This window comes from Rhinopithecus bieti, unplaced genomic scaffold, assembly GCF_001698545.2.
Source record: "Rhinopithecus bieti isolate Rb0 unplaced genomic scaffold, ASM169854v2 scaffold_27781, whole genome shotgun sequence".
Classification (NCBI taxonomy): Eukaryota; Metazoa; Chordata; class Mammalia; order Primates; family Cercopithecidae; genus Rhinopithecus; species Rhinopithecus bieti.
Window position 1 is genome coordinate 433,400 of NW_016812388.1, and position 26,740 is coordinate 460,139.

A 26,740-nucleotide genomic window follows, 5' to 3' on the forward strand; every position below is an offset into this window, starting at 1 on the left:
ATAATAACACCTATTTATAATATTGTTATAAGGATTAAATAGGTTAATATATGTGAAATACTTAATATCTGGCACGTAGTAGGCACTAAATAAGTGTTAGCAGCCGGGTGCAATAGGAAGAAAAATGTAGCTACTATTATAATCCTGTGAAAATAAAATCAATAGACAGCCCATATTGCCCTTTTTTGGCCTAACAAAAAACAGATTTCTAAGAAGACAGTAAGAAATGAGTATTAATTTAAACATTGTACAAGATAGGAGATCAAAAGCATAGGTATATAAATGGTTCATTTAAAAAAATTGATACTCAAATTGACACCCTGAAAATGTCAGATTCTTCAGAATGATTAAACTCACTAAACATCTGTAAACAATAATAAATTTATTTCATTTCTTTTAAAGATTTAATGATATACAAAATGTATATAATACCTTTAGTAATACACTTTTTTCTCCCCACCCCCAATCAATATTAAACACTATTTAAACAGCTTATCATCTCTTGCCTTGTCTGTATCTATGAGATACACTACTGAGTACAAATAAGCTTTATATTGCTCCCTTCCAAATAAAAATTAAAATTAGTACCAAGGAAACAAAAGAAAAGAAAAAAAAAGGAAAAAAATTAAAGCATAAAACTTGGATGAAAAGCTTTTCTTGTTATTGTTGAATATTCAACAATATCTGGGGTTGTTAAATTACATTTTATTGGCATAAGGTTGCACTGCAATCTGCCAGTATCACATAATGACAATCCAACTGAATTAATTTCTTAAGTACCACAAACAGCATTCATGTTCAAATATTCCAACACAATTTTAAATATATGCAAGAGTTCATGTTTACATTCTGATTTGATATAATAATCAATAAAATCTTTGGAGAAGTAAGTTCTGTGTTGTCACTATTGACATAGATAGAGAAAAAGTACTTTAACTTTCCTCACAACTTCCCTTGATGAGTGAGTTAGATTTCTCCTTTTATAATTTAGGTTATATATCAGTTTAACATGGCTTTCTTCTACTTAACAGTGACTTGATAAAACAATGTTTAAAAAACCCAATTAACACTTTCACACAATTTGGGTTCTATTTAACAAAAAACTGGCTCTATCTTTAAATATGGAGCCTAACCCTGATTCATAAATACCGTCCCTCTTGAAAATGGTCTTTAGTTCAGGCTTCTTATACCTCTGTGAACCTAGAATTAGAACAAGTCATTTCCCTTCCCATGCCCAACAAGCATCTACCTGGGAACTAGTGACATCATCACTGAACGTACTAAATACACTGAGGAAAATTTTGACTGCCATTTAACCAAAAGGCTGAGTGACTTCTTCATTTCCCTACTTGAATGGCAACAAACCAGCTGCCAATAAAATCTGCATGGACACCTACCTTTGGTTAATGGTATTGTACCACGTAAGAGAGAGCATCACCCTCATCAGAACAAAGTCAAATGAGATCCTCTGCTATATAAAGAGCCCTTTAAAAAGTTATAAATACTAACTATCAATTACCTTTAAAATTTCTCAGCTGCCAGCTCTATCCTATAGGGAGTTTCTGACTGATTAGCTTAATCAGGTCAAAAGAATATTGACCTTTTAACTGTGCTGGAGTCAGCAAATTCAACTTGCATACACCTTTCTATATTACCAAACAGTTTCCTCCTGAGGGAAAAGTGACACAGTAACATTTCTGTGAGGTGCAGGCAAAACCAATGATTCAGTAATATTAATATTATAACATCAGACGAACAGAATTAGTTGATTCTGATTCTTTGGTGGAATTTCCAGGCTGAAGATTCAAATCTGAAGGCTCATCCTGAGGAAATATAATTTTATCAGGCGTATAATCATTCCTCTTCAGATCTACATTGAACACCCACAACAATTAAAAAAAAAAAGAGAGAGAAAGAAAAGAAAAAAGTTAGTATTTCTTAGAAATGGAGAATTAGGAACATTTTCTTTTCTTTTCGAGATGGAGTTTTGCTCTTGTTGCCCAAGTTGGAGTGCAATGGTGCGATCTCAGCTCACCGCAATCCCCACCTCCCGGGTTCAAGCAATTCTCCTACCTCAGCCTCCCGAATAGCTGGGATTACAGGCATGCACCACCATGCCTGGCTAATTTTTTGTATTTTTAGTAGAGACAGGGTTTCGCCATGTTGGTCAGGCTGGTCTCGAACTCCCGTCCTCAGGTGATCCACCTGCCTCGGCCTTCCAAAGTGCTGGGATTATAGGTGTGAGCCATCGTGCCCGGCTGAATTAGGAAATTTTCTAATCAATTTTTCTCCAAACATGTCAGACTTGTTTTCCATCAGGTTGTTATAAATTCAGTAGTCACCAAATTTATACACATAAAAATGAAGTCATTCATTCATTCAACAAATAATTACACATTGACCATAAGTCAGAAACTCATGTAGGCGTGAGAATGTAGTAGTGAACAAACCAGACAAGGTCCCTGACTTCAGTGAGTTTATATTCTAGTGGGTGACAAAAAAATAAGCAAACAGAAAAATAACAGAATTATAAGCAGTAAAAAGTGCCTTGAAGGCAGGGTGCAGTGGCTCATGCCTATAATCCCAGCACTTTCCAAGGCCAAGGTGGGAGAATCATTTGAGGTCAGGAGTTCAAGAGCAGCCTGGCCAACATGAAGTCTCTCATCTCTACAAAAAATACACAAATTAGCCAGGTGTGGTGGTGTGTCCTGTTGTCCCACCTACTCAGAAGGCTGAAGTGGGAGGATTGCTTGTGCCCCAGGAGGCAGAGATTGCAATGACCCAAGGTCATGCCACTGCACTTCAGCCTGGGTGGCAGAGTGAGATCCTGTCTCAAAACAAAAATAAAATAAGTGCTTTGAAAAAAACAGTGTAGTGAATTATTATGAGGGACAGATGGAAGATGGTATAGGGTGATTCTTTCAAACAGGTCTGGGCAGGAAAGCCAGAGGAAGAGATTTGAGTAAATACCTGAATATTGAGAAGTGAACTATCAAAGCTCTAGGAAGAGTGTTCTAGGCAGAGGGAGGGTTAACTGCAAAGACTATCAGAAGGAAATGGACTTAGTGTGCTTTGAGAATGGTAAGAAGACAGGGTGGCTTCTGCAAGGTAAATGAGAGGAAAACTAGTAGAAATTGAGCTCAAACAGCAGTTAATGTCCAAGATTGTCAGCTACAGCTTGTGGGCCAAATCTGGCCTGCTGCCTGTTTTTGTAAGCAGTTTTACTGGAATGCAGTCACACTCATTTGTTTACAGTCTATGGTTATTTCCGCACCACGATGGTAGAATCGGGTAGCTGGGACAGACCACATGGCCTACATAGCCTAAAATATTTGCTACCTTGCCCTTTACAAAAGTTTACTGATCTTTATTTAAAAGATACAAGCTATGATGAGAAGTACAGATACAATACAAATGCACTGGAAGGTTTTAAGCGGTCTCAAGAGAGAAACATCATCACATTTGTTTCAAGAACTATTCTGATGACTATGTAAAATCTTGTGAGATAATGGGTGGCAGCAATCCAGGAAACAAGGTGCTAGCCATGAAGACAGAGAAGAGCAGATGAATTCTAGGGAGAATTTCAGAATTAGAACAGACAGAATTTGATGAATTGGCTATGAAGGGCAAGGGAAAAGAAGAATTGGATAGTTTTAGGTTTTGGGCTTGAGCAATTGGGTAACCATTAATGAGATGGGGAAACAGAGTTCTATGTAGGGTGGGAGATGAAAATCAAGAATTTTGGATTGGACAGATTACTAAAAATGCTTTATAGCAAGTCTGCCCGATCCTCGGCCCACAGGCCACATGCAGCCCAACACAAATCCATAAACTTTCTTACAACATGATGGCATTTTTTATAATTTTTCTTAAAAGCTCATCAGCTATGGTAGTGATAGTGTATTTTATGTGTGGCCCAAGACAATTCTTCTTTTTTCTTAGATAAGGTCTTGTTGCTGCCCAGGCAGAAGTGCAGTGGCACGATCTCAGCTCACTGAAACCTCCACCTCCCGGGTTCAAGTGATTCTTGTGCCTCAGCCTCACCAAGTAGCTGGGATTACAGGCCTGTGACACCACACATGGCCAATTTTTATGTTTTCAGCAGAGACTGGTTTTTGCCATATTGGCAAAGCTGGTTTTGAACTCCTGGCCTCAAGTGATCTGCCCACTTCGGCCTCCCAAAGTGCTGAGATTATAGACATGAGCCATGGTGCCTGCCCAACAATTTTTCTTCCAATTTGGCCCAGGGAAGCCAAACGGTTGGACCCCTCTGCTTCAGCCTGGGTGGCAGAGTGAGACCCTGTCTCAAAAAATAACATAAAATAAAAATAAAAATAAAATAAATAAAATAAAATAAAATAAAATAAAACAAAATAAAATAAAATAGTATCCAAGTAGAAATATAGGTAGCTGAACAGAAACAAGAGCTTGGGAAATAAATCTCCAGATAAATTTGCTATGATCAGTATATAACCATATTTATAGGTATGGGACAGGAAGAAATCACTTAAGAAGTTACGGACATATATGAAAATAGTTGCAGAACTGGAAACAATGCAGTAACATCAACATTATAAACTAACCAAATCATGCATAAACATATATATATGTATGTTTCTTTTTATTTCCTCAAAAAAAAAAAGGATACATGTGCAGAATATGCAGGTTTGTTACATAGGTATATGTGTGCCATGGTGTAAACCCTTATATTTTTATCTCCATATAAAATGCAACTGATACTCAGAATATAAACTAATTTTTTATTTTTTAAAAAATAAAAATATTTGACCTCACTGAATCATAAACTGTTAATTTTAATCTAAGAAACAGCCTATATTAAATAATCCAAACACATATTTGCAAATACATGAATTATTTTTGATAAATTTTAAATTCAAGACTATGTCAGTATGGCTTTAGGGAATACAAGCTAATCTGCAATTACCGTACAAAGAACAGTGGAAACACAATTATAGTTCATCTTAAGTATGTTGTTAACTAGTAAGTGTATCAATGAGCAAGACATCTCAACTTTAATTATATAATCCAGAAAATGAAGGATCTGGGCCAGATTGCTTTTTTTTTTTGAGATGGAGTCTCACTCTTGTCTCGCAGTGGTGTGATCTCTGCTCACTGCAACCTCTGCCTCTAGGATTCCAGCAATTTGCCTGCCTCAGCCTCCCAAGTAGCTGCGATTACAGGCATCCACCACCAGGCCCGGCTAATTTTTGTATTTTTAGTAGAGACAGGGTTTCACCATGTTGGCCAGGCTGGTCTCGAATTCCTGACCTCAAATGATCTGCCTTCCTCGGCCTCCCAAAGTGCTGGGATTACAGGGATGAGCCACCGTGCTGGCTTAAAAAATGGAAACTGTTTAGATTTAAAACAAAATCAAGAACTTAATTATATGCTGTCTACAAGAAACCCACCTTAAACATAATTATATATAGATGTGTGTGTGTATGTTTTGAAAAAAAGATTGGCAAAAGGTATATGATGAAAACATTAATCAAAAGATAGCTGGAGTGGTTAGAAAAAGCATACCTCAAAATAAGGAAAATTACCATGATATTATTAATACATAATGATAAAATAATCAATTCACCAAGAAGACATTAACAATAGCATATGTGTATGCATCTAAGAACAACGCCTCAAAACACATGAAGGAAAAACTGATAGAACTGAAAAGCAAGACAGACAAATCCAATTATACTTGGAGACCTCCTTTCTAGTTAATCAATAGAACTAACACACAGAAACCAGCAAGGATATCAGAAATCTGAACACTAGCAACAAACTTTCCTTAATTAATATTTACAGAACACTCCATCCAACAATAGCAGAATATATATTACTTTCCAAAGCACATGGAATGATCAGAGACCATAAACTTTTTTTTTTTTGGAGACAGAGTCTTGCTCTGTCGCCTAGGCTGGAGTGCAGTGGTGCGATCTTGGCTCATTGCAACCTCTGTCTCCCAGGTCCCAGTGATTCTCCTGCCTTCGCCTACTGAGTAGCTAGGATCACAGGCACCCACCACCACATCCAGCTAATTTTTGTATTTTTTAGTAGAGACTGGGTTTCACTATGTTGGCCAGGTTGGTCTCGACCTCCTGACTTCAGGTGATCCACCCACCCTGGCTTCCCGAAGTGCTGGGATTACAGGTGTGAGCCACCAAACCCAGCTCCATAAATCTGTAAGGTTAAAAAAAATTTAATTGAAATAGTACAAAGTATGTTTCTTTTATAATAGAATTAAGTAAGAAATCAATAAAAGACATTTGGAAAACTTAAAAGTAAGAACTAAAACAAGACACTTCTAAACAATCCATACATTGAAGAGGAAATAACTGAAATTATAACTATTTTAAAGTAAATAAAAATGAAAATAAAATATACCCAAATTTGAGGGACGGAGCTAAAACAATGCTTAGAGGGAAAATTATAGCACTAAATCTCTTGTTAGAAATAAAGATCTGAGGCCAGGTGTGGTGGCTTACGCCTGTAATCCCAGCACTTTGGGAGGCTGAGGCAGGCAGATCACGAGGTCAAGAGATCAAGACCATCCTGGCCAACATGGTGAAACCCTGACTCCACTAAAAATACAAAATTAGCTGGGTGTGGTGGCATGCACCTATAGTGCCAGCTACTCAAGAGGCTGAGGCAGGAGAATCGTTTGAACCTGGGAGGTGGAGGGTGCAGTGAGCAGAGATTACGCCACTGCACTCCAGCCTGGCGACACAGTGAGACTCCATCTCAAAAATAAATAAATAAATAAATAAATAAATAAATAAATAAAGATCTGAGAATCAATAATTTAAGTTTCTACTTTAATAAACTAGAAAAAGAACAAACTAAACCTAAAGCAAGTATAAACATGGAAATAATAAAAAGAATAAATCAAATAAATTTAAAACAGAAAAGCAATAGAGTAAAACAGTAAGAAAGAAAACTGATTCTTTGAAGGTATCAATAACACTGATAAACCTCTAGCCAGGCTGATCAAGAAACAAAGAGCACAGACACAAACTGCGATAGGGAAAAAGTGGATTTGCCACAGACCTAACGGGTATTAAAAAGATAGTAAGGTAACAGCATAAATCACTTTATGCCCCCAAATTTGACAATTAAAAAGAAATAGACCAATTCCTTAAAAGACACAAACTACCAAAACTCACTCAAGAAGAATTTGATAATCAACAGTCCTATCTGTATTAAAGAAATTAAATGCTTAGTTTTAAGACTATGTGACAAAGAAAACTTCAGGCCAAGATGGTTTGACTGGACAATCCTATCAAACATTTATGGTAAGGACAATATTAATTCTATACAATCTATTCCCGAAAACAGAACTTTTAAAATAAGTATTATCCTAATAGTAAAAGAAAACAAACATAGTGCCCCATAAAACAAACCTACCACAGACCAATATTCTTCATGAACATAGATGCAAAATCCTCAACATATTATTAAAAACTGAATCTAACAATAAATAAAAAAGATATTTATCACAACAAAATGTGGTTTGTCCTAGGAATGCAAAACTGGTTCAACATTAAAAAAATAAATTGATGTAATACACTATATTAACCTATTAAAGGAGAAAAACTACATGATCATACCAAAAGATGCAGGAAAAAACTATCTGACGAAATTCAATATCCATTCAAGATAAACATTCTCAAGAAACAAGAAGGAGAAGGAAATTTCTTCGGCCTTATAAAGTGCATCTACAAAATCCTTACGGTTAACATCATCTTAATGGTGAAAAGACAGAATGCTTTCCCCTGACATCAGAAACAAAGCAAATATGTTGACTCTCACTACACACATTCTATACTGTGCTGGAAATCCTTGCCAGTGCAAAAAGTCAAGGAAAAAAAAAAGATACTACAGGTTGAAAAGAAACTGTCTTTACTGTCTACAGAAAAAAATCCCGAGAAGTCTATTACGAAAAGTTCCTAAAAAAGAGAGTTAAGCAAGGTTGCAGGGACATAAGCAAAAAAAAAAAAAAAAAAAAAAGGCATTTCTGTATACTAGCAATAAATAAAAAACAAATTTAAAAAAATAGTACCATTTACATACCTAATAATGCTTATTATATGGCTGGGACTAAGTATCTCACAAAACCAACTCGTTAAGTCCTCAAAAAATCCTTGGTGATGGAGGTATTCTCTGGAGCCATGCATACTGGCTCTCAAGTCTAAGCTCCTAACTACTACATTACTGGTCATACAAAGTGGGACTTTCAAAAATACACAAGGGCTGGACATGGTGGCTCATGCCTGTAATCCTAGCACTTTGTGAGGCCGAGGCAGGTGGATCGCTTAAGCCCAGGAATTTGAGACCAGCCTGGGTGACATGGCAAAACCCCATCTTTACAAAAAAAAAAAAAAAAAGAAAATTAGCCAGGTGTTGTGGCATGTGCCTGTAGTCCCAGCTACGTGGGAGGCTGAGGTGGGAGGATAACTTGAGCCTGGGAGGTGGAAGTTGCAGTGAGCTGAGATCGCGCCACTGAACTCGAGCCTGAGCAACAGAGTGAGACCCTGTCTCAAAAACAAACAAACAAACAAACAAACAGCTCAAGGATGGGCCCCAGGCATGTGTAATTTTTTTAAAAAATTAATTTTTAAAAGAGACAGGGTCTCATTACAGCTTTGAACTCCTGAGCTCAAGCGATCCTCTGGTATCAGCCTCCTGAGTAGCTGGGACTACAGGCATGTGTCACTGCTCCTGGCAGGGTAATTTTTTTTAAAGTACCACAGGGGACTATGATGCACATCAAAGAGAGACAACCACGGGTTTGTGCTTTAACTTGTGATTAAATAATAACTTGTAATTCACCACATACAAAGATGATGTTAATATCATGAGACAATATATTTACAGTTCCTGTTCCTGCTTGATCAAATAGCCTTTTCTCAATCCTTCTGCAAGGATAACTTGAAAGTCTATTCATTCTCCAAGTAAAGGCAAATATGTTAGTTTCCCAGGATCATTCCCTGACCTGGGTTTGAGTTAAGGGACCTGCTTACATGTTCTATAGCACTCTGTTCTGTTTTTTCGTCTCTCTTGGCATTTATCGGTCCTGTAACTCCCTGCTGATCTTGTCAATATTCAACATTAGGCTAAACTCCATGAGGGCAGGGACATACCTGTCTGGTTCGATATTCTACTTTCAACACCTAGCACAATTCCTGGCATTCTGCAGACACATAATATATTACATGAATGAACTTTGTATAAAGAAAGAAAACACAGATTCATTTATAACCAACAATATGTATTTGCAAAGAAGCTGCTGAAGCTGGCACAATTAGACACCATTACATTAAACCTTTGTACCTCTGGCCTTATGAGGTACTGTAGTAACCAAGTTTCGTTAACAATTTATATGCTATAACTGATTAAGAAATTTTTTACCTGGAAGTTTAAGCTTTCTACAGCAAGAATTACAGTGATGTTTTGCTCTGAAGTTTTTAATTGCATCTTCGCCTAGATTTGCTGGGCCAAAAACCATGTCACAGGATCTGCAGAATTGGTAATTAAAAAAGGGACAGTTTATGCAGGTACAGATGTAAAATGTGAAATTATGCCTTAATAAAATAGTTAAAACTTATTACCTCTTTTCTTCTGCTTTTATCACAGATGGGTCAGTCAAATTTTCACCAACACCTTTGAATATGTATATAAAAAAGACAAATAATTTACATTATATAATTGACATAAACACTGACATCTGCATAATAAAAATCATCTTAAGAGATGTTATAGTATTGCCAATCATTATAATGTTAAACTATTCAAAGGAGTGTAGTTCTTCTCTTTTGGTATTTCATAACTTGATTTATGACCCTGGCATTCTACCAGGGAGAGGCATAGCTCCTTGTAATGTGAATAAGAGTTAAAACATCAGAGTTGGTAGGTAGGCATATAAGTTCCTATCCTACAGTGCCAAGTATGCAAATACCTCCCGGTAAAAGGTCTGGTCAATCTGCCCTTGTTTCATCTTAGTTAGCAAAGAACAATTTGGTACATGAAGGAATAATCCATAGGACTTTAAAAGTGTTTGGGATTGGCCAGGCGCAGTGGCTCACGCCTGTAATCACAGCACTGTGGGCGGCCGAGGTGGGTGGATCACCTGAGGTCAGGAGTTCGAGACCAGCCTGACCAACACGGTGAAACCTCATCTCTACTAAAAATACAAAAAATAAAAAGTTAGCCGGGTGTGGTGGGGAGTGCCTGTAGTTCTAGTTCCTTTGGGGAGGCTGAAATGGGAGAATTGCTTGAACCCAGGAGGCGGAGGTTGCAGTGAGCTGAAACTGTACTACTGCACTCCAGCCTGGGCAACGCAGTGAGATTCGTCTCAGAAAAAAAAAAGTGTTTGGGATTTAAGGGAAAAAAACACACACATTAATACATGTCATATTTTCTTGCAAAACATTCATGTAACATAAAGAGTAAGACTGTGAAAATCTTTCTTCACCTCCAACCCTCTCCAGAAGTATTATGATTAAATCCTTCCAGTCTCACATATATTCATGTGTGTATATATAAACACATACACACACACACACACACATACACACATACACACACACAACACCTACTGATATTTTGAATAATCACAAATATTTAACCCATTAGAACAAAATCTAATAAAATGGTTTAATTTCACAAAAGGAAAAACCAGAATTAAAACATGATACTATTTTCCATCCAATAGAATGGCAAACATTAAGAATATTCAATACTGGAAAGACTGTAGAGAAGCGGGAACTTCCGTAGAATGCTGAGTATGATTTCTGATAAGCTTTTGGGAAAATAATCCGGCAGTTGTTATTAAAATTAAAATTGGGCCGGGCGCAGTGGCTCACACCTGTAACCCCAGCACTTTGGGAGGCCGAGGCGGGCTGATCACGAGGTTAGGAGATCGAGACCGTCTTGGCGAACATGGTGAAACCCCGTCTCTACTAAAAACACAAAAAAATTAGCCGGATGTGGTGGCGGGCGCCTGTAGTTCCAGCTTCTACGGAGGCTGAGGCAGCAGAATGGCATGAACCCAGGAGGCGGAGCTTACAGCGAGCTGAGATTGCGCCACTGCACTCTAGCCTGGGCGACACAGCGAGACTCCGTCTCAAAAAAAAAAAATGAAATAAAAAATAAAATTAAAATTGTACTCATCTCTTTTCTAAGTCAATTTAGGAACTTTATGGAAATAAAAGTAGCAGTGCATGAGTATGGTTTGCTGCAAGCACTGTTTGTAGAAGCAAAAAACTAAAAGTAGAGTGAATGTCTATCAACACAGATGTAAATCATGCTATAGCTGCTACACTATAGACTATCATGCAGCTACTACAGAAATAACTCTAGAAAATGTCCATGATACATTGTTAGGCAGAAAAAAAAAAAAATTCTCATGATACCAGTTGGGGTAAAACCAGCACAACAAAACTAACAAAAAAGAAGGAAAAAAGTCTCCATTTGTGTTTATGTCTTCACAGAAGTAGAGAATAAAAAAGATGGGAACACTTTGTTCTTTACATATTGCTACACTGTTTAACTTGTAGTAATCATCTAATATACTCCTATGTAAAAATTGTTCAATAAACATTATGTTGAGATGGAATCTACTCGGTGAAGATGCCATGAACATTCTTCAAATCACAACAAGGGATTTAGAATATCACATGAACTTTGTTGATAAAGCAGCAGGGTTTGAGAGGGTTCACTCCAATACTCAAAGAAGTTCCACTGTGGGTAAAATGCTATCAAATGGCACTGCATGCTACAGAAAAATCTTTCATGAAAGGAAGAATCAATCAATGTGGCAAACTTCACTGTGGCCAGACAGTGGCTCATGCCTGTAATCCTAGCACTGTGGGAGGACTGCTTGAGGCCAGGAGTTCAAGACTAGCTTGACCTACCTAGTTAAGACACTCATCTTTACAAAAAATTTTTAAAATTAGCTGCGTGCAGTGATGTGAGCTTGTAGTTCCAGCTATGCAGGAGGCTGAGGCAGGAGGATGGGCTTGAGCCCAAGGAGTTGGAGGTTGCAGTGAGTTGTGATTGAGCTACTGCACTCCAGCCTGGGCAACAGAAAGAGACCCTGCCTCTATTTTTAAAAAAAGAAAAAGGAAGAAATTGCTGCAGTCATCGCAAACTTCGGCAACTACCAGTTAGTTAGCAGTCATCAACATGGAGGCCAGACCCTTCACCAGGAAAAAGATTACAACTTGATGAAGGCTTAGATGATTCTTACTATTTTTTAACAATAAAGTATTTTTAAATTAAGGTACATACACTGTTCTTCATACACAATGCCATCACACACTGCAGACTACAGTATAGTGTAAATATAACTTTTTTTTTTTTTCCTGAGACGGAGTCTCGCTCTGTCGCCCAGGCTGGAGTGCAGTGGCCGGATCTCAGCTCACTGCAAGCTCCGCCTCCTGGGTTTACGCCATTCTCCTGCCTCAGCCTCCTGAGTAGCTGGGACTACAGGTGCCCGCCACCTCGCCCGGCTAGTTTTTTGTATTTTTTAGTAGAGACGGGGTTTCACCGTGTTAGCCAGGATGGTCTCGATCTCCTGACCTCGCGATCCGCCCATCTCAGCCTCCCAAAGTGCTGGGATTATAGGCTTGAGCCACTGCGCCCAGCCTAAATACAACTTTTATATGTACTGCAAATCCAAAAACTTCATGTGATGTGCTTTATTGCAATATTTTGCTTCATTGCTGTGGTCTGGAACTGAGCCTACAGTATCTTTAATGTATGCTTGTAATTTTTAAACTTAATTGGATTGACCTAACTCGTAATGGACATCAGAGAGTTTTTCACTACATACACCACCATAATCTTTTTTTTTTTTTTTTTTGAGACGGAGTCTCACTGTGTTGCCCAGGCTGGAGTGCAGTGGCCGGATCTCAGCTCACTGCAAGCTCCGCCTCCTGGGTTTACGCCATTCTCCTGCCTCAGCCTCCTGAGTAGCTGGGACTACAGGTGCCCGCCACCTCGCCTGGCTAGTTTTTTGTATTTTTTAGTAGAGACGGGGTTTCACCGTGTTAGCCAGGATGGTCTCGATCTCTTGACCTCGTGATCCGCCCACCTCGGCCTCCCAAAGTGCTGGGATTACAGGCTCGAGCCACCGCGCCCGGCCCATAATCATTATTATAAAGGCATGAACTATTGAAAAAAGCATAGTTGTTTTTACATAGATTTTCATTCTTGAGCTGAATCAATACCTGTTTGCTTTTCAACAAATCTTTTATATTTATACCTGTACACTAAAGAGTCACTGAGTAGTAAACATTCTAAACAATTGTTCTCATGTAATTTAAAATCTGGTCTGTGTTTACATTTGAAATTAAGTCTGCTCTTCAGGGAGAAAAATTATGGAGGCCATAATGAAGAGAAGAGCTGGCAACTTGCTCAATTTAACTTTCCTCTGACCCAGTGTGAAGCTCAGCAGACACTACTCCAAGCAAACCTGCCCTCTTGCAGTCACCATTTCTTTTCTTTCTTTCACATGTATGACACAGTCTATCTGCTAAGATGGCTATGAGCAATTTTTTCCCTCTATAGATGCATGTAGTTCTACCCATCAACTGCTGAATCTACTTCACCTCCCCTTGAATTTGGGCTACCCTTATAAGTTGCCTTGATCAGTAAAATGGGGCAGAAGGCATCTCAGCCTGTCCTGAGCCTAGCTTTAAGAGTTTCTGCCTTCTCTCTAGAAGAAGCCAGCTGCTATGTAAGAAGTCTAAATACCTGAAACTACCATGCTCTAAGCAAGCCCAAGCTAGCTAGCCACGTAGACAGAGAACACTGAAGAATTGAGGAATTTAGCTGACAGTGAACAGAGACCTCAGACATTTGACTCCAGTCAAGCTGTTCAATGTCTCCAGCCATTCCAGCCTTTTGAGGTGACGGCAGAGAAGAGATATTCCCACTCTATCTCATCCAAATTTTTGAATGAAAGAACTATAAGGAAACAAAATGGCAGTTGTTTTAAATACACTAAATTTTTTGGTAGTTTAGTTCACAGTAACAGGTAACATATAAACACCAGGAACAATAGAGATATTTGTTATTTTAAAGAAACAGTCTTTATACTTTTGAAATACTACACTGCATATCTTAGAACAGGGAATTTTACATGTTTTGCTTATCAAAACATCTGCATTATCTTAACAATAATTAAGATAGCCAGGCCGGGTGTGGTGGCTCACGCCTGTAATCCCAGCACTCTGGGAGGATGAGGCGGGCAGATCACAAAGTCAGAAGTTCAAGACCAGCCTGGCCAACATGGTGAAACCCTGTCTCTACTAAAAATACAAAAATAGCTGGGCGTGGTGGCAGGTGCCTGTAATCCCAACTACTTGGGAGGCTGAGGTAAGAGAATTGCTTGAATCTGGGAGGCAGAAGTTGCAGTGAGCTGAGATCGCACCACTACACTCCAGCCTGGGCGACAAAGCAAGACTCGGTCTTGGCGGCAGGGGGCGGGGGAACAAAAAAAAGATAGCCAGATTCTATTATTCAAGGCCTTGACGGCTATATGCTATGACTGTGATTAACTTGCTTTTTTATAGCTTCTATTGGCCTAAGATTTTATCTATCTATAAATTAGCAGATTCTGTGTAACATATGAATAGGTGAGAACCTACTGCAGAATTTCACCTTAGCAATATCTTAATAAATTTACCTTGTAAATCAAGTACCAGTAACTCTCCTCTTGTATACTCATAAGTCCAGTGGCTAAAGGCTAACATGATCTCTTCCAGAGTATTAGTTGGAATAATCTCATCTCCATTATTATTGTTGTATTTTCTAAATTCTCCAGTCATACATTCTTCCACAGCAAACCACTGTCCTGCTGAATGGCAATACAGCAGGAAAACTTCAAGGAACCTTATAAAAAATAGTTACAAATATTACTAGCAGTTTTGTTAATAAAATTCTAAATGATCTACAAAATGGATAATTAAATATTCAACATCAAAAATGAAGGTCAAAAGGGACTGCTATCCATATAATAAAAGATCCCAGAAAAAAATTAAAGATTTACCTTGGAGAATATGGTATGGATTTGGGTTTCATTTGATTAAAGGCAAATGTAAGCTTTTGTGCTGCTCTCTGTTGTTGAATTTCCTACAAAAGGGGGGTGGGGAGAACCCTTGTTTAATATTTAAACTAAGATTATATTTGGCTTACTGATATTTCAGAAGTTAAAATATAAAGTTTAAATTACGTTCCACTATTAAACATTCACTGACACTTACCCTCAGACAGAGATGCAGAACTGTATCTTCTTTATAAATACTTGACCATGTATTAACCACCTCTGGAAGAAAAGATTTGATAATATAAAGATGCCCTGATTTGAGGATATCATGTTCTGACCAGGTACATTGTACTTTGACAGCTCTTCGTAAACCTCCTCCCATCTCCTCTTTGCTTAAAAACTCTATTTTGGCACAGAGGCCTAGTTGTGACCAAGAAGACATGCTGTTATTCAGTATGTTGGGTGAACTCTCTTCCAAACGATACACTGTGACGGGCTCCCCTGCAACATGAATGGAAACAGTTTATGATTAAATTATGACTTTTTAAAAATGACAAAGTAAAATAAAATTAGCAGGCATTTTGATTAAATAAGGAACAGAAGATAAAATGGACCAAGATGTAGTTTTATAAAAGAAATTTAATAGCAATAGGTAAGAAATCAAGGATATTTTTATAATATCTTTGAATTCATGTGTAATGTTAGGCACTTTTGAAATTCTGAGCATTTCAGAGAAAACCTTTAAAAAAGCAACTGAAATTCTACACACTTCTGAATTAAACTTAGAAGTTAGAGCTATCTTTCATGGACACTGATGTCAATTTATATACATTACTAGATAGTGGATCAAGAACTAGAATTAGAATAGATTGAATTAGAATTAGAATATATTGTTGCTTCTGAATATCCCAGTAATGGAGAAATTCAACACTTCTGATGCTTCCCTTCTTCTATTCAAACATACCTCACCCTTGTAGTAGTCAGATTAAGATTTTATTTGAAATTGATACTTCTTTTTTTTTATTTTTATTTTTATTTTTTTGAGACGGAGTCTCGCTCTGTCGCCCAGGCTGGAGTGCAGTGGCCAGATCTCAGCTCACTGCAAGCTCTGCCTCCCAGGTTCACGCCATTCTCCTGGCTCAGCCTCCTGAGTAGCTGGGACTACAGGCGCCCGCCACCTAGCCCGGCTCGTTTTTTGTATTTTTTAGTAGACACGGGGTTTCACCATGTTTGCCAGGATGGTCTCAATCTCCTGACCTCGTGATCCACCCGTCTCGGCCTCCCAAAGTGCTGGGATTACAGGCTTGAGCCACCGCGCCGGGCGAAATTGATACTTCTTAATGTAATCCCACCCACATTCTATATTATAGCTAAAAATCATTACAGGGTTAATTTTCACTTTTATTTATTTCTTTAATTTTTGGATTTACCTCTTGGAGGCACAGGTGTAAATGGAATGCTCTGTGATAACCTCATCAAGTTATTTCTTTCCACAGCTGCATAAAAATGAGAGAGAAATAATGAAATCTGTAAAGGTTCAAAATACTATTAAATTTTGTTTTTGATATTACTGACCTGAATAATAGTAATTTGTATCCATAGCCGGCTTAAATGGAGAAGTGAGACCTAGAATGGCAAAACAAATGAGACCATTTAAAAGTACTAGTACAGCAAAATTTTAACCTGGATATTCTCATAAAATCTTTTTCAATTTCCATTGTGTAATTGCTCCTCACAAAGACAGACAAAATTAGGGATAAAATATGTCCCCTGTGCTAGCTGTGCATTTAGACACCTACAAGTGAAGAGCACATTATGCTGCACACTATCCTAACTCCTGCCATAAACTCACTCTTCCCATACCTCCCACTCAAAAGAAAAATCTCTCTTTGATTCTGATGTTTGGGGGTTGAGGACTGTAGCCATGTAAGTATTTTAGCAGGTCTACCATGAGAAGATGAATTTCTGGAATGTGAAACATACCCATCAAAAGCCCTTTTTCCATCTTTTTTTTGTGTGTGTGGAATTGACCTTTAAATGTAGCAAGAAGACAAAGACAAGTCAAATCTGCTTTGTGCTAAGTTTCTAGAACACAAATAAAAAGAAACCCACTGTCTTGCAGGAAAAGGAAGTTAGCCAACAGTTTTAATACTGTATAATAAACATAAAAATATACTGTAAAATGTGAATATACACATACATGTTTACACATATTGTAAGAGTATACAGAAGGAGTACCTAATGCCTTTTGGTTGAGAAGACGTCAAAGGCTATCTCAGAGTAAGAGAAGGGGGAAAATAGAGTATTTTGCAAGGTACTGGTGTGTAGAAGGCTTCACTTACAAAGGCATGGAAGTGTTAAAGTATATGCTACACTTGGGAAACTACACAGTTTAGTATGAATAGGACTAATTATATACACATCAGAATGACCTATAGAGCTTTTTGGATATACACCCACCCAGATGTCACTCCAAAATATTCTAATTCTGTAGGTATATGTCATCACATAAATGATTCTCTACAAATGATCTGAATATGCAGCTAAGACTACAAATTAATGGGCAAGAATATACAGATAACTGCAGGAGGTGAAGCTACAGAAACAGGGAATGTCAAATTGTTAAGAGGAGGCCAGGCACAGTGTCTCAAACCTGTAATCATCAACACTTTGGGAGGCTGAGATGAAAAGATTGCTTTGGGGCCAGGAGTTCAAGACCAGCCTGGATAACATGGTGAGGCCCCATATCAACAAAAAAAATTTTTTAAATTAGCCAGGCGAGGTAGCGCCCACCTGTGGTCCTAGCTACTAAGGAGGCAGAGGTGGGAGGATTGCTTGAGCCTAGGAGGTTGAGGCTGCAGTGAGCAAAGACTGTGCCAGTGCACTCCAACCTGGTGACAGAGAGATCCTGCCTTGGCGGGGCAAGGAGGGGCGTGGAATCAAGAGCCTAATATTGGGCAGGTGGCGGGGGGGGAATTAAGAGCCTAGTATGTTACAGAAGAACAATGGATTTTATTAAACAACAATGGGGAAAAATGTAAAGTGGAGGAGTGACCAGATCAGATCTTTTAGAAAAATCAGGCCAGCTGCAGTGGCTCTCGCTTGTAATCTCAGCACTTTGGGAGGCTGAGGTGGGCAGATTATGAGGTCAGGAGTTAAGAGACCAGCCTGGCCAACATGGTGAAATCCCCTCTCTACAAAAAGACAAAAATTAGCCAGGCGTGGTGGTGTACACCTGTAATCCCAGCTACTTGGGAGGCTGAGGCAGGAGAATTGCCTGAACCTGGGAGGTGGAGGTTGCAGTGAGCCAAGATCACACCACTGTACTCTCTACTGCAGCCTGGGCAACAAAGCAAGACTTCATCTCAGCCGGGGGCAGGGAAGAAAAATCATTTTGGTGGCAGAATATAACATAGACAAGAAGTAAAACTATAGGCAGGGACCTCAAACTGGTATAACCACTTTGAAAACCTATTTGGTAGTAATTACCAAATGTGAACACATGCTAACTCTGACTCAGCAATTCCACTCCTAGGCATATGCCAATAATAAATATATATACATGTTTATCAAACAACATGAACAAGAATGCTTATAGCAGCAAATCATAATAACCATACAGTGGAAGCTACTGAAATGACCACCAAATAGCAGAATGGATAAGTAAATTCAATATATTCACATAAGGAAATTTTATATAGTGGTGAGAATGCACAAATTACCACTATCCACAACAATATTGATGAGTTTTATAACAATATGTTAACAGGAAGAAGCAAAACACAAAACAGTATATACTGTATAATTTCATTTATATAGCCAATATGCACATACATGCAAACACACACACACATACACCCCAAAATAGGTGAAACTATTGCTTTAGGGGGAGGGACTGTAAGAAGTAGAAACAAAGGAATAGGGATATAGGCAAAATTGTTTGTAGGTGCTGATTACATGGCTATATTTACTTTGTAAGAATTTACTGAATTCTGTACTATTCTGTACGAACTATACACTTCGATAAAAGGATGAAAAAGTAACGGTCTAAGCTGAAAGGAGCAGTGGGATGTATAGTGGAGGATGGATTTTAGAGACACGTAGGAAGTAAATGCAATAGGACTTTGTGAGTACAAAGTCAAGGTGGTCAAGAATAATTCAGCTGACTAAAAGTTTCATTTGTTAGAATAGATGGAATATTAGAAAAGGAGCAGGCTGTATAGCAGAGACCGAGTGGCGGGAGGAAGTGTGACAGTAAAGAGATATCACTCACAGGGTGGTTCATGTGTTTGTGAAACATCTATAGTAAGGAGAAACTATATGAGGGAAGAACTCTTCACTACCTTGGCTTTTTCTAGCTTGAAGTCTAAAATGTCTTACCTAGAATAATGTGGTGTTTGCTATAATGGATCATGTAAGATTGTCATTTTTTTCACATTAAATCTACCACACAGACTCACCATTTAATGTTCCTTCTTCAGATGGCCTAAAGAAACACCAAAAAATATAGTATAAGCTGTGCTATGATATAAATTTTGGCTATCATTTAATTTTTTGATTTTATACAATTATTATATAAAAATATTAAGGAAATTCTGATATTGATTCCCTTCGAATATCTGCCATTTCCCTTAAGCCAATCCCAATCCATATATATATATATCCATATATATATACATATTTATCTCCTTATTAATAACTTGTATCTCCAATTTATGCCTAAATATTATTATTAGTTTGGTGCCAAATTGAAGGCTCTATACTAATAAACTATTTCATAACTTCTGTATTTGTGGAGATTCATTCCAGTACTTTAACAATACATTGAGATGACTTTGCAGGATGCTAGAAATATTTCATAGAACTGATGGACAAAGAACTGACAGAAAAGTAAGTAGATGTCATTTTGCCTCTTAGTTTCTAATGTTGCAAAATATTTCTCCCCAGTGTTCACTGTATTTATTTATAACAACATCTGGAGGCACCAAATGGAGGTTCTTTTACTTCCAAGGATTCCAGTGTCAATTAGACACACAGGTACAGCAGAAAAGAGAATAGAATGAGAATAAAGGAAAACGGGTTAGAGAGTTAGCACTTTCATTATACAGCTATGTATCCTTGCTCAGGAATGAAAGGACCAGATCCAGAAAGGACCTTGGGAGTAAATAACCTTGTCTCTTTCCAGCTCCTACATTCTATGTGACCTTGTTGTTTCCTGTTGATTTTCACCTTAATAGAAACATTTTCTTACAAAAAGTATTTTGAACCTAACATCATTCCTTTGCCTGCTGCTAATCAATCACTCTTTTCTCAGCACTCAAAGGGTTGCCAATCAACTCCACCTTTATGGGTAATTATCAGGGTCAGCATTCTGCAAGACAATGTTCTGCTGTTAGAAACCAGAATTAACACCAACTTGAAGTACCTATTCTGTATTTACATCCTATGGCTTTGGTTACAAAAGAAAATATTCCTTGAAGAGGTCTGACTATAGTGGGTCTTCCAAATGCCATTTCAGGGTCAGGAAACTCAATTTGAACAGCTGCTTATCTGTGGCTCAGGTTTATTTTCTTCTCTATAGATTCAGGTTTCTTTTCTTTTCTTTTCTTTTCTTTTTTTTTTTTTTGAGACGAGGTCTGGCTCTGTCGCCCAGGCTGGAGTGCAGTGGCCGGATCTCAGCTCACTGCAAGCTCCGCCTCCCAGGTTCACGCCATTCTCCTGCCTCAGCCTCGCGAGTAGCTGGGACTGCAGGCGCCTGCCACCTCGCCTGGCTAATTTTTTGTATTTTTTAGTAGAGACGGGGTTTCACCATGTTAGCCAGGATGGTCTCGACCTCCTGACCTCGTGATCCGCCCGTCTCGGCCTCCCAAAGTGCTGGGATTACAGGCTTGAGCCACCGCGCCCGGCCTTCTTTTCTTTTTTAAAAAAAATATTTTTTTTAAGACTAGGTCTCACTGTTGCCCAGGCTGGAGTGAAGTGGTACAATCACGGCTCACTACCGCGCTCAAACAATCCTTCTGCCTCAAGCCTCCTCAGTAGCTGGGACCACAAGTGCATACCATTATGCCCACCTAATTTAGAGATGGGGTCTCACTATGTTTCTCAGGCTGGTCCCCAACACTCAAGCGATCCACCCACCTTGGCCTCCCAAAGTGCTAGGATCACAGGTGTGAGGCACCATGCCTGATCCAGATTTATTTCTGATTCACAGAAGGGGGAAAAACACTGCAGAATTAAAAATTTCCCCCAAATTAGCCTCTCTGCTCAGGTAATCCATATGAGAGAATAACTCTACCATGCTTCCAGTATCAGGTGCGTGTCAAAACAAGACTTTTTTTTTCCCCCCCATATCCTTTGAAATTCTACAATATTAATTCCTAGGATGGAAACACAGAGATTATCTTAGATTCGTCTTTACCCTTATGTCTAATCTGTACCAGAAAGTTTTACTTTCTGGGGACAATAACCTGTCAGATTGCCTATAGTTTCCACTTCTGGTTTTGGATTACCACATCAGCTTTCTAGTGGATCTTCCTGTATGCAGGCTTTCTAATATATACTGTGTATTACTGCTCTAATCATCAAAGTGCTTTCCAAAAGCAGATGCAAGGTTTGATTAGAATGATGGATAGAGAAATCAAGCAAGTACAAAACTAAAGTCTCAAACTAAGTCTCTCAACAAATTTATTCAGAAATAAGTTAGAAACAGGACTAAATAATAAAATCAGAATTGCATCACCATGATGAAGACGTTAGTAGAGCTGTAATTATAGTACAACTATATGAAAATAATAAATTTTAACTTATGTGTTAACTCATAATAAACTTGTTCCCCTAACCTCATCTATGTGAAGAGAGGAGATGCTAGAATACTCAATCAACACTCTTAAAGAAATGTTAAAGAGATGATGCAAAGAGCAGGAAAGAAGACAACATTCAATAACTATGATACTTTTCAAGCTAATGGTGAGAAAAAGCTTACTTACATTTCTCTGTTTGATGGTCTATCTTGTAACCAATCCTTCAGTAAAAAAAAAAACACACACATACACACAAAAACTTTAAAGACCAAAATCTCTAGATGAAGCATAACTGTTTAACTTTTTTTCTTATATTTTAAAAATGAAAGGCTAAAAAATTAACATAAAGTTGTTTCATAAAACAATAAATTTATTTATTGTAACTGTAACTACCATAAGGCTATTCAACAAGGTGGAATAAAAAATTCTGTTATTTCCCACAACATAGTCTTTCTATTCTTTATGAATTTTTATATTGTTTGAAGACAATCCTATTCTCTTAAAATATACATTTGTGGCCGGGCGTGGTGGCTCACACCTGTAATCCCAGCTCTTTGGGAGGCCAAGGTGGGTGGATCACCTGAGGTCAGGAGTTCAAGACCAGCCTGGCCAACCTGGTGAAACCCCGCTTCTACTAAAAGTACAAAAATCAGCTGGGCGTGGTGGCAGGTGCCTATAATCCCAGCTACTTGGGAGGCTGAGGCAGGAGAATCACTTGAACCTAGGAGGCGGAGGTTGCAGTGAGCCAAGATCGTGCCACTGCACTCCAGCCTGGGCGACAGAGTGAGACTCCATCTCAAAAAAAAAAAAAAAATATATATACACACACACACACACACACATACACATTTGTTTCTGTGATTCTAAAAATAATATGTGACCCTTGCCAAATAAACATCAAAATACAAACAGAAACATTAAAAGCATGTAAGCTGTGAATGCTCATGACATTTAGGCATATTTCACTGCTGCCTTTGTTGTGTGTATGTGCATATGGCTTTTATTCTGCAGCTTTATAATGTTCCTAGGTGTGGGTTTATTTTCACTTCCCCACTTTGAGACTCATTCTGCCTGAATTTGAATCTTCACATATGTCATCATTTTGTAAAATTCTAAACCATTTCTAATCTCTTCAAATTTTGTCTACTCTCTCAAGGCCAGTTAGATATGTCTTCCATATCTCTTTAGCTTGAACAAATTTTCCACCTTATTATGCCATTTATCTTTTTTTTTTTTACTTTAATCATCTTGTGAACAATTTATTATTATTACTTTAATCCATTTAATTATAGTTCTGTGTTGCATTCTGATCCAGTTTAGTAATTCCCCCTTCAGATGTGCCTTATCTGTTAATTAACTCCCACTGAGTGGGTTTTTTTTTTTTTTTTTTTTTTTTTGAGATGGAGTTTCACTCTGAAGCCCAGGCTGGAGTGCAGTGGTGCAATCTTGCTCACTGCAACCTCCACCTCCCTGGTTCAGGAGAGTCTCCTGCCTCAGCCTCCTGAGTAGCTGGATTACAGGCATGTGTCACCACACCCAGATAATTTTTGATTTTTAGTAGAGACAGTATTTTGTCATGTTGGCCAGGCTGGTCTTGATCTCTTGATCTCAAGTGATCCACCCACTTCAGCCTCCCAAAGTGCTGGGATTACTGAGCCACCGCACTCAGCCCCCATTGAGTTTTTTTTTAATTTCTAGTTTTTTCAAATTTGCCAGTCTTTTTTAATAGTATCTCCTTCTTTTCTCATGTTTTATATTTAAAGCTTTTTTATGTCTATAATCACTTTAAACATACTTATTTTGTCATCTGTAACCAATAATTCCACTATCTTATCAGAAATCAAATACCATTTATGTAAGTTGACTCCCACGAGTTCTAAATTGCCATTGTGAGGTCATCTTTGGCAAAGCTTTAATTTGTTGCAAAGTTGTGCAGCTCAGGGTCAGGAAGAGTCCCTCCAGAAAGGAGGATTTGTTACTGTGAATCTCTTTAACCAACCTCTTTCCCCACTGAAATAACGTTTTTCAATAACATGATTTTAACAACATAATCTCTCTATGCCAGAACAGATATATTTTGAATGTAAGTCACTATTTTCTTGAGCAAAATTATGAGCACTGACTTATATATACTTGATTATAAAGGAGTAATTTTGTCTTTTCCTGAGCTTTTGTCTTGTCAGTGTATGCTTTTAAAGGGAATCTGCAAAATCAATTATTACCGCAATTAGCTGGAAATGAGTTCGTATAATTAGCTTCAATTCAAACAAAGAGATTTCTGCCTTTATTCTGCATACATTTTTCTTTAAAATTCCTGACTATTCACTGTAAGAAGAAACTTTTCTGTAACTGCTACTTTGCTAAAGTCAGTTTTCTAAGAAAATTTTTTTTAAATTTTTGATATAGTCCCAAATGTCACCACTTTGTAGATTTTACCTAAAAAAGTTTAATGTATTTAATAATATGTATCTGTTTAGTTGAAATCTACAAACCGGTATTAAAGCTGCTTTGGAATCTACTTCATGAGTGTCTTCGGTAGATGGCCTTCTACTGATTTTCTCTGCTAAAAGAAAATTTAAAAATATAAAAAAGCTATACAACTGAAGTTTTATGAATACCAACTAACCAAATACAAAGTATTCCAGGCAGAGTATAACCTTCATAAGATAACTCAAACTTTCCTCAACACGCTGAACACAACAGGTACATGAGGCCCATAAATTACTCAATTTATTTTGAGTAAACTATTGTGAAAAGGCAACAATAAATGAGAGTATGAAGTAAAAACATATTTGTCTCCCTTCTGTTCCCAAGTCACCCTGACTGGGGGCAGTAAAGATAATTCATTTCTTGTATATTCTTTCTAGGATATCTGTATGTGTGTACACATACCCCTGCCAATATTTAACATAAATGGTAGGGAAATATATATGTCTTGAGGTTTTTGTTTTTTTAAACTTTAAGCTTAGAGATTTTTTTTTTTTTGGAGACAGTTTCGTTCTTGTTGCCCAGGCTGGAGAGCAGTGGCACAACCTCTGCCTCCCAGGTTCAAGCAATTCTCCTGCCTCAGCCTCCAGAATAGCTGGGGTTACAGGCATGTGCCACCACGCCCGGCTAATTTTGTTTTCAGTAGAGACTAGGTTTCTCCATGTTGGTCAGGCTGGTCTCAAAATCCTGACCTCAGGTGATCTACCCACCTCAGCCTCCCAAAGTGCTGGGATTACAGGAGTGAGCCACTGCGCCTAGCCAGCTTAGAGATTTTCTACAGAAGAACAGAGATTTCCCAATTATCTTTTGATGCTCTCTTTATTTCATATTGGATATACAGTAATGTATTCAAAGAAACTCCTACTGATGGACATTTGATCTGTTTCCAATCTCTTCCTGTGATAAATAATGCTGCAATGAATAATCCTTTTCCCCAATTTATGATAATACCTTTGTTGTCATATCTTGTTTATCTGAAATGAACTTTAGAATTAAACCTACTTCCAAAAAAATCAGGACATTAAGTTACAAATCGACTTAAAGAAAGCTTACAATTTTACAGTACAATAAAGGAAAACCTCAGGATGAAGAAAGGAAAATCTCAGAACAAAATGTGTATTCCAGGTGCAGAGGACAAAAAGACCAGACTGAGATATATTAGAAGACTCTGGGCAAAATGTTTTCAATATGATGAAACTGACAGAATACATTATATTCTGAATATCATGAAGAAATTTGGTTAAACATCAGAGAACCTAGAGTGCTGACCTAATCAAAACTGTAGCTATACTTGGTGGAAAAGGGTGAACAGGTGTGTGTGTATGTGTATGTGTGTGTGTGTTCGTTCGTTTGTTCTGGGAATACAGAGTGAGAAAAGAGTTCAATTCTTCTTTAGTGGAAGGTCAACAGACATGGCCTAAAACTGAAATATGAGGATGCTGCAATACAGGTAGGTTGAGTATCACTTACCAGAAATGCTTGGGATCAGAAGTGTTTCAGATTTCTGTTTTTCTTAAAAAAATTTTTGGAATATTTGCACTAAACTCATCCAGGAAAGCATCTGAAAATCTGAAATCTGAAATGCTCCAATGACCATTTCCTTTCAGTCAGTACTCAAAATGTTGGATTTTGGGGCATTTCAGATTTTGGATGCTCAACCCATATAAGCATACGAACTCAAAATAACATTTATGTTATCTTAAACACTGAGAATTCTTTTTCTTCCCTCCTAATCCTTCTACCATTTCTTTTTCTTTTCTTTTCTTGTTTTTTTGAGATAGAGTCTCGCTCCCATTGCATTTCCGAGTAGCTGGGATTACAGGTGTGCAACACCACACCTGGCTAATTTTTGTATTTTTAGTAGAGATGGGATGGAGTTTCGCCATGTTAACCAAGCTGGCCTTAAACTCCTGACCTCAGGTGATCCACCTGCATTGGCCTCCCAAAGTGCTAGAATTACAGGCGTGAGCCACCCGGCCCCTTCTACCATTTTACTTGCTTTATTGCTCTGGCATCAGAAACAGTAACAATCAGAATCCTTGTCTTGCTCCCCATCTTGGGCTTTCAATAGTTCACTAGGAAATCTGATGCTTTGTGATAATTTTTTGTTGATATCCTTTTTGAGATTACGAATGAATACTGAATGTTAATAAAATACCTTCTCTGCAGCTGTTAAGATGATCTCATGATTTTTCTCCTTTAATCTGCTATTATCATGTACCATCATAATTATATTTTTGAATGTAAAGACAACTGTCATTCCTGGAATAAACCCAATTTGGTCATACTATGAGTTGCTGAATTCAGTATGCCAAAGAAAAATGAAAGAAGTGATGGTGAGCTGGACAATGTAGTACTATTTTTCTTTTCTTTTTTTTTTTTTTTT

At 37.9% G+C, this 26,740-nt stretch overlaps 1 protein-coding gene across 1 annotated transcript in view; it reads right to left on the minus strand.

Annotated features, from left to right (window-relative positions):
- Positions 1 to 362: 362 nt before the first annotated feature.
- The window catches only part of TRPM7 (transient receptor potential cation channel subfamily M member 7), a 58,491-nt gene continuing 32,113 nt past the window's right edge, over positions 363 to 26,740 (minus strand). Inside the window, exons 14-24 of the mRNA XM_017896181.1 lie at positions 24,360 to 24,459; positions 22,054 to 22,088; positions 19,528 to 19,553; positions 16,643 to 16,693; positions 16,498 to 16,563; positions 15,285 to 15,568; positions 15,071 to 15,153; positions 14,708 to 14,913; positions 9,627 to 9,678; positions 9,427 to 9,533; positions 363 to 1,870 (exon numbers count right to left, since the gene is read on the minus strand). Of these exons, the coding sequence (XP_017751670.1) occupies positions 1,740 to 1,870; positions 9,427 to 9,533; positions 9,627 to 9,678; positions 14,708 to 14,913; positions 15,071 to 15,153; positions 15,285 to 15,568; positions 16,498 to 16,563; positions 16,643 to 16,693; positions 19,528 to 19,553; positions 22,054 to 22,088; positions 24,360 to 24,459 (1,141 nt within the window). The 3' untranslated portion in view covers positions 363 to 1,739. The remainder of the gene's footprint in view (positions 1,871 to 9,426; positions 9,534 to 9,626; positions 9,679 to 14,707; positions 14,914 to 15,070; positions 15,154 to 15,284; positions 15,569 to 16,497; positions 16,564 to 16,642; positions 16,694 to 19,527; positions 19,554 to 22,053; positions 22,089 to 24,359; positions 24,460 to 26,740) is intronic.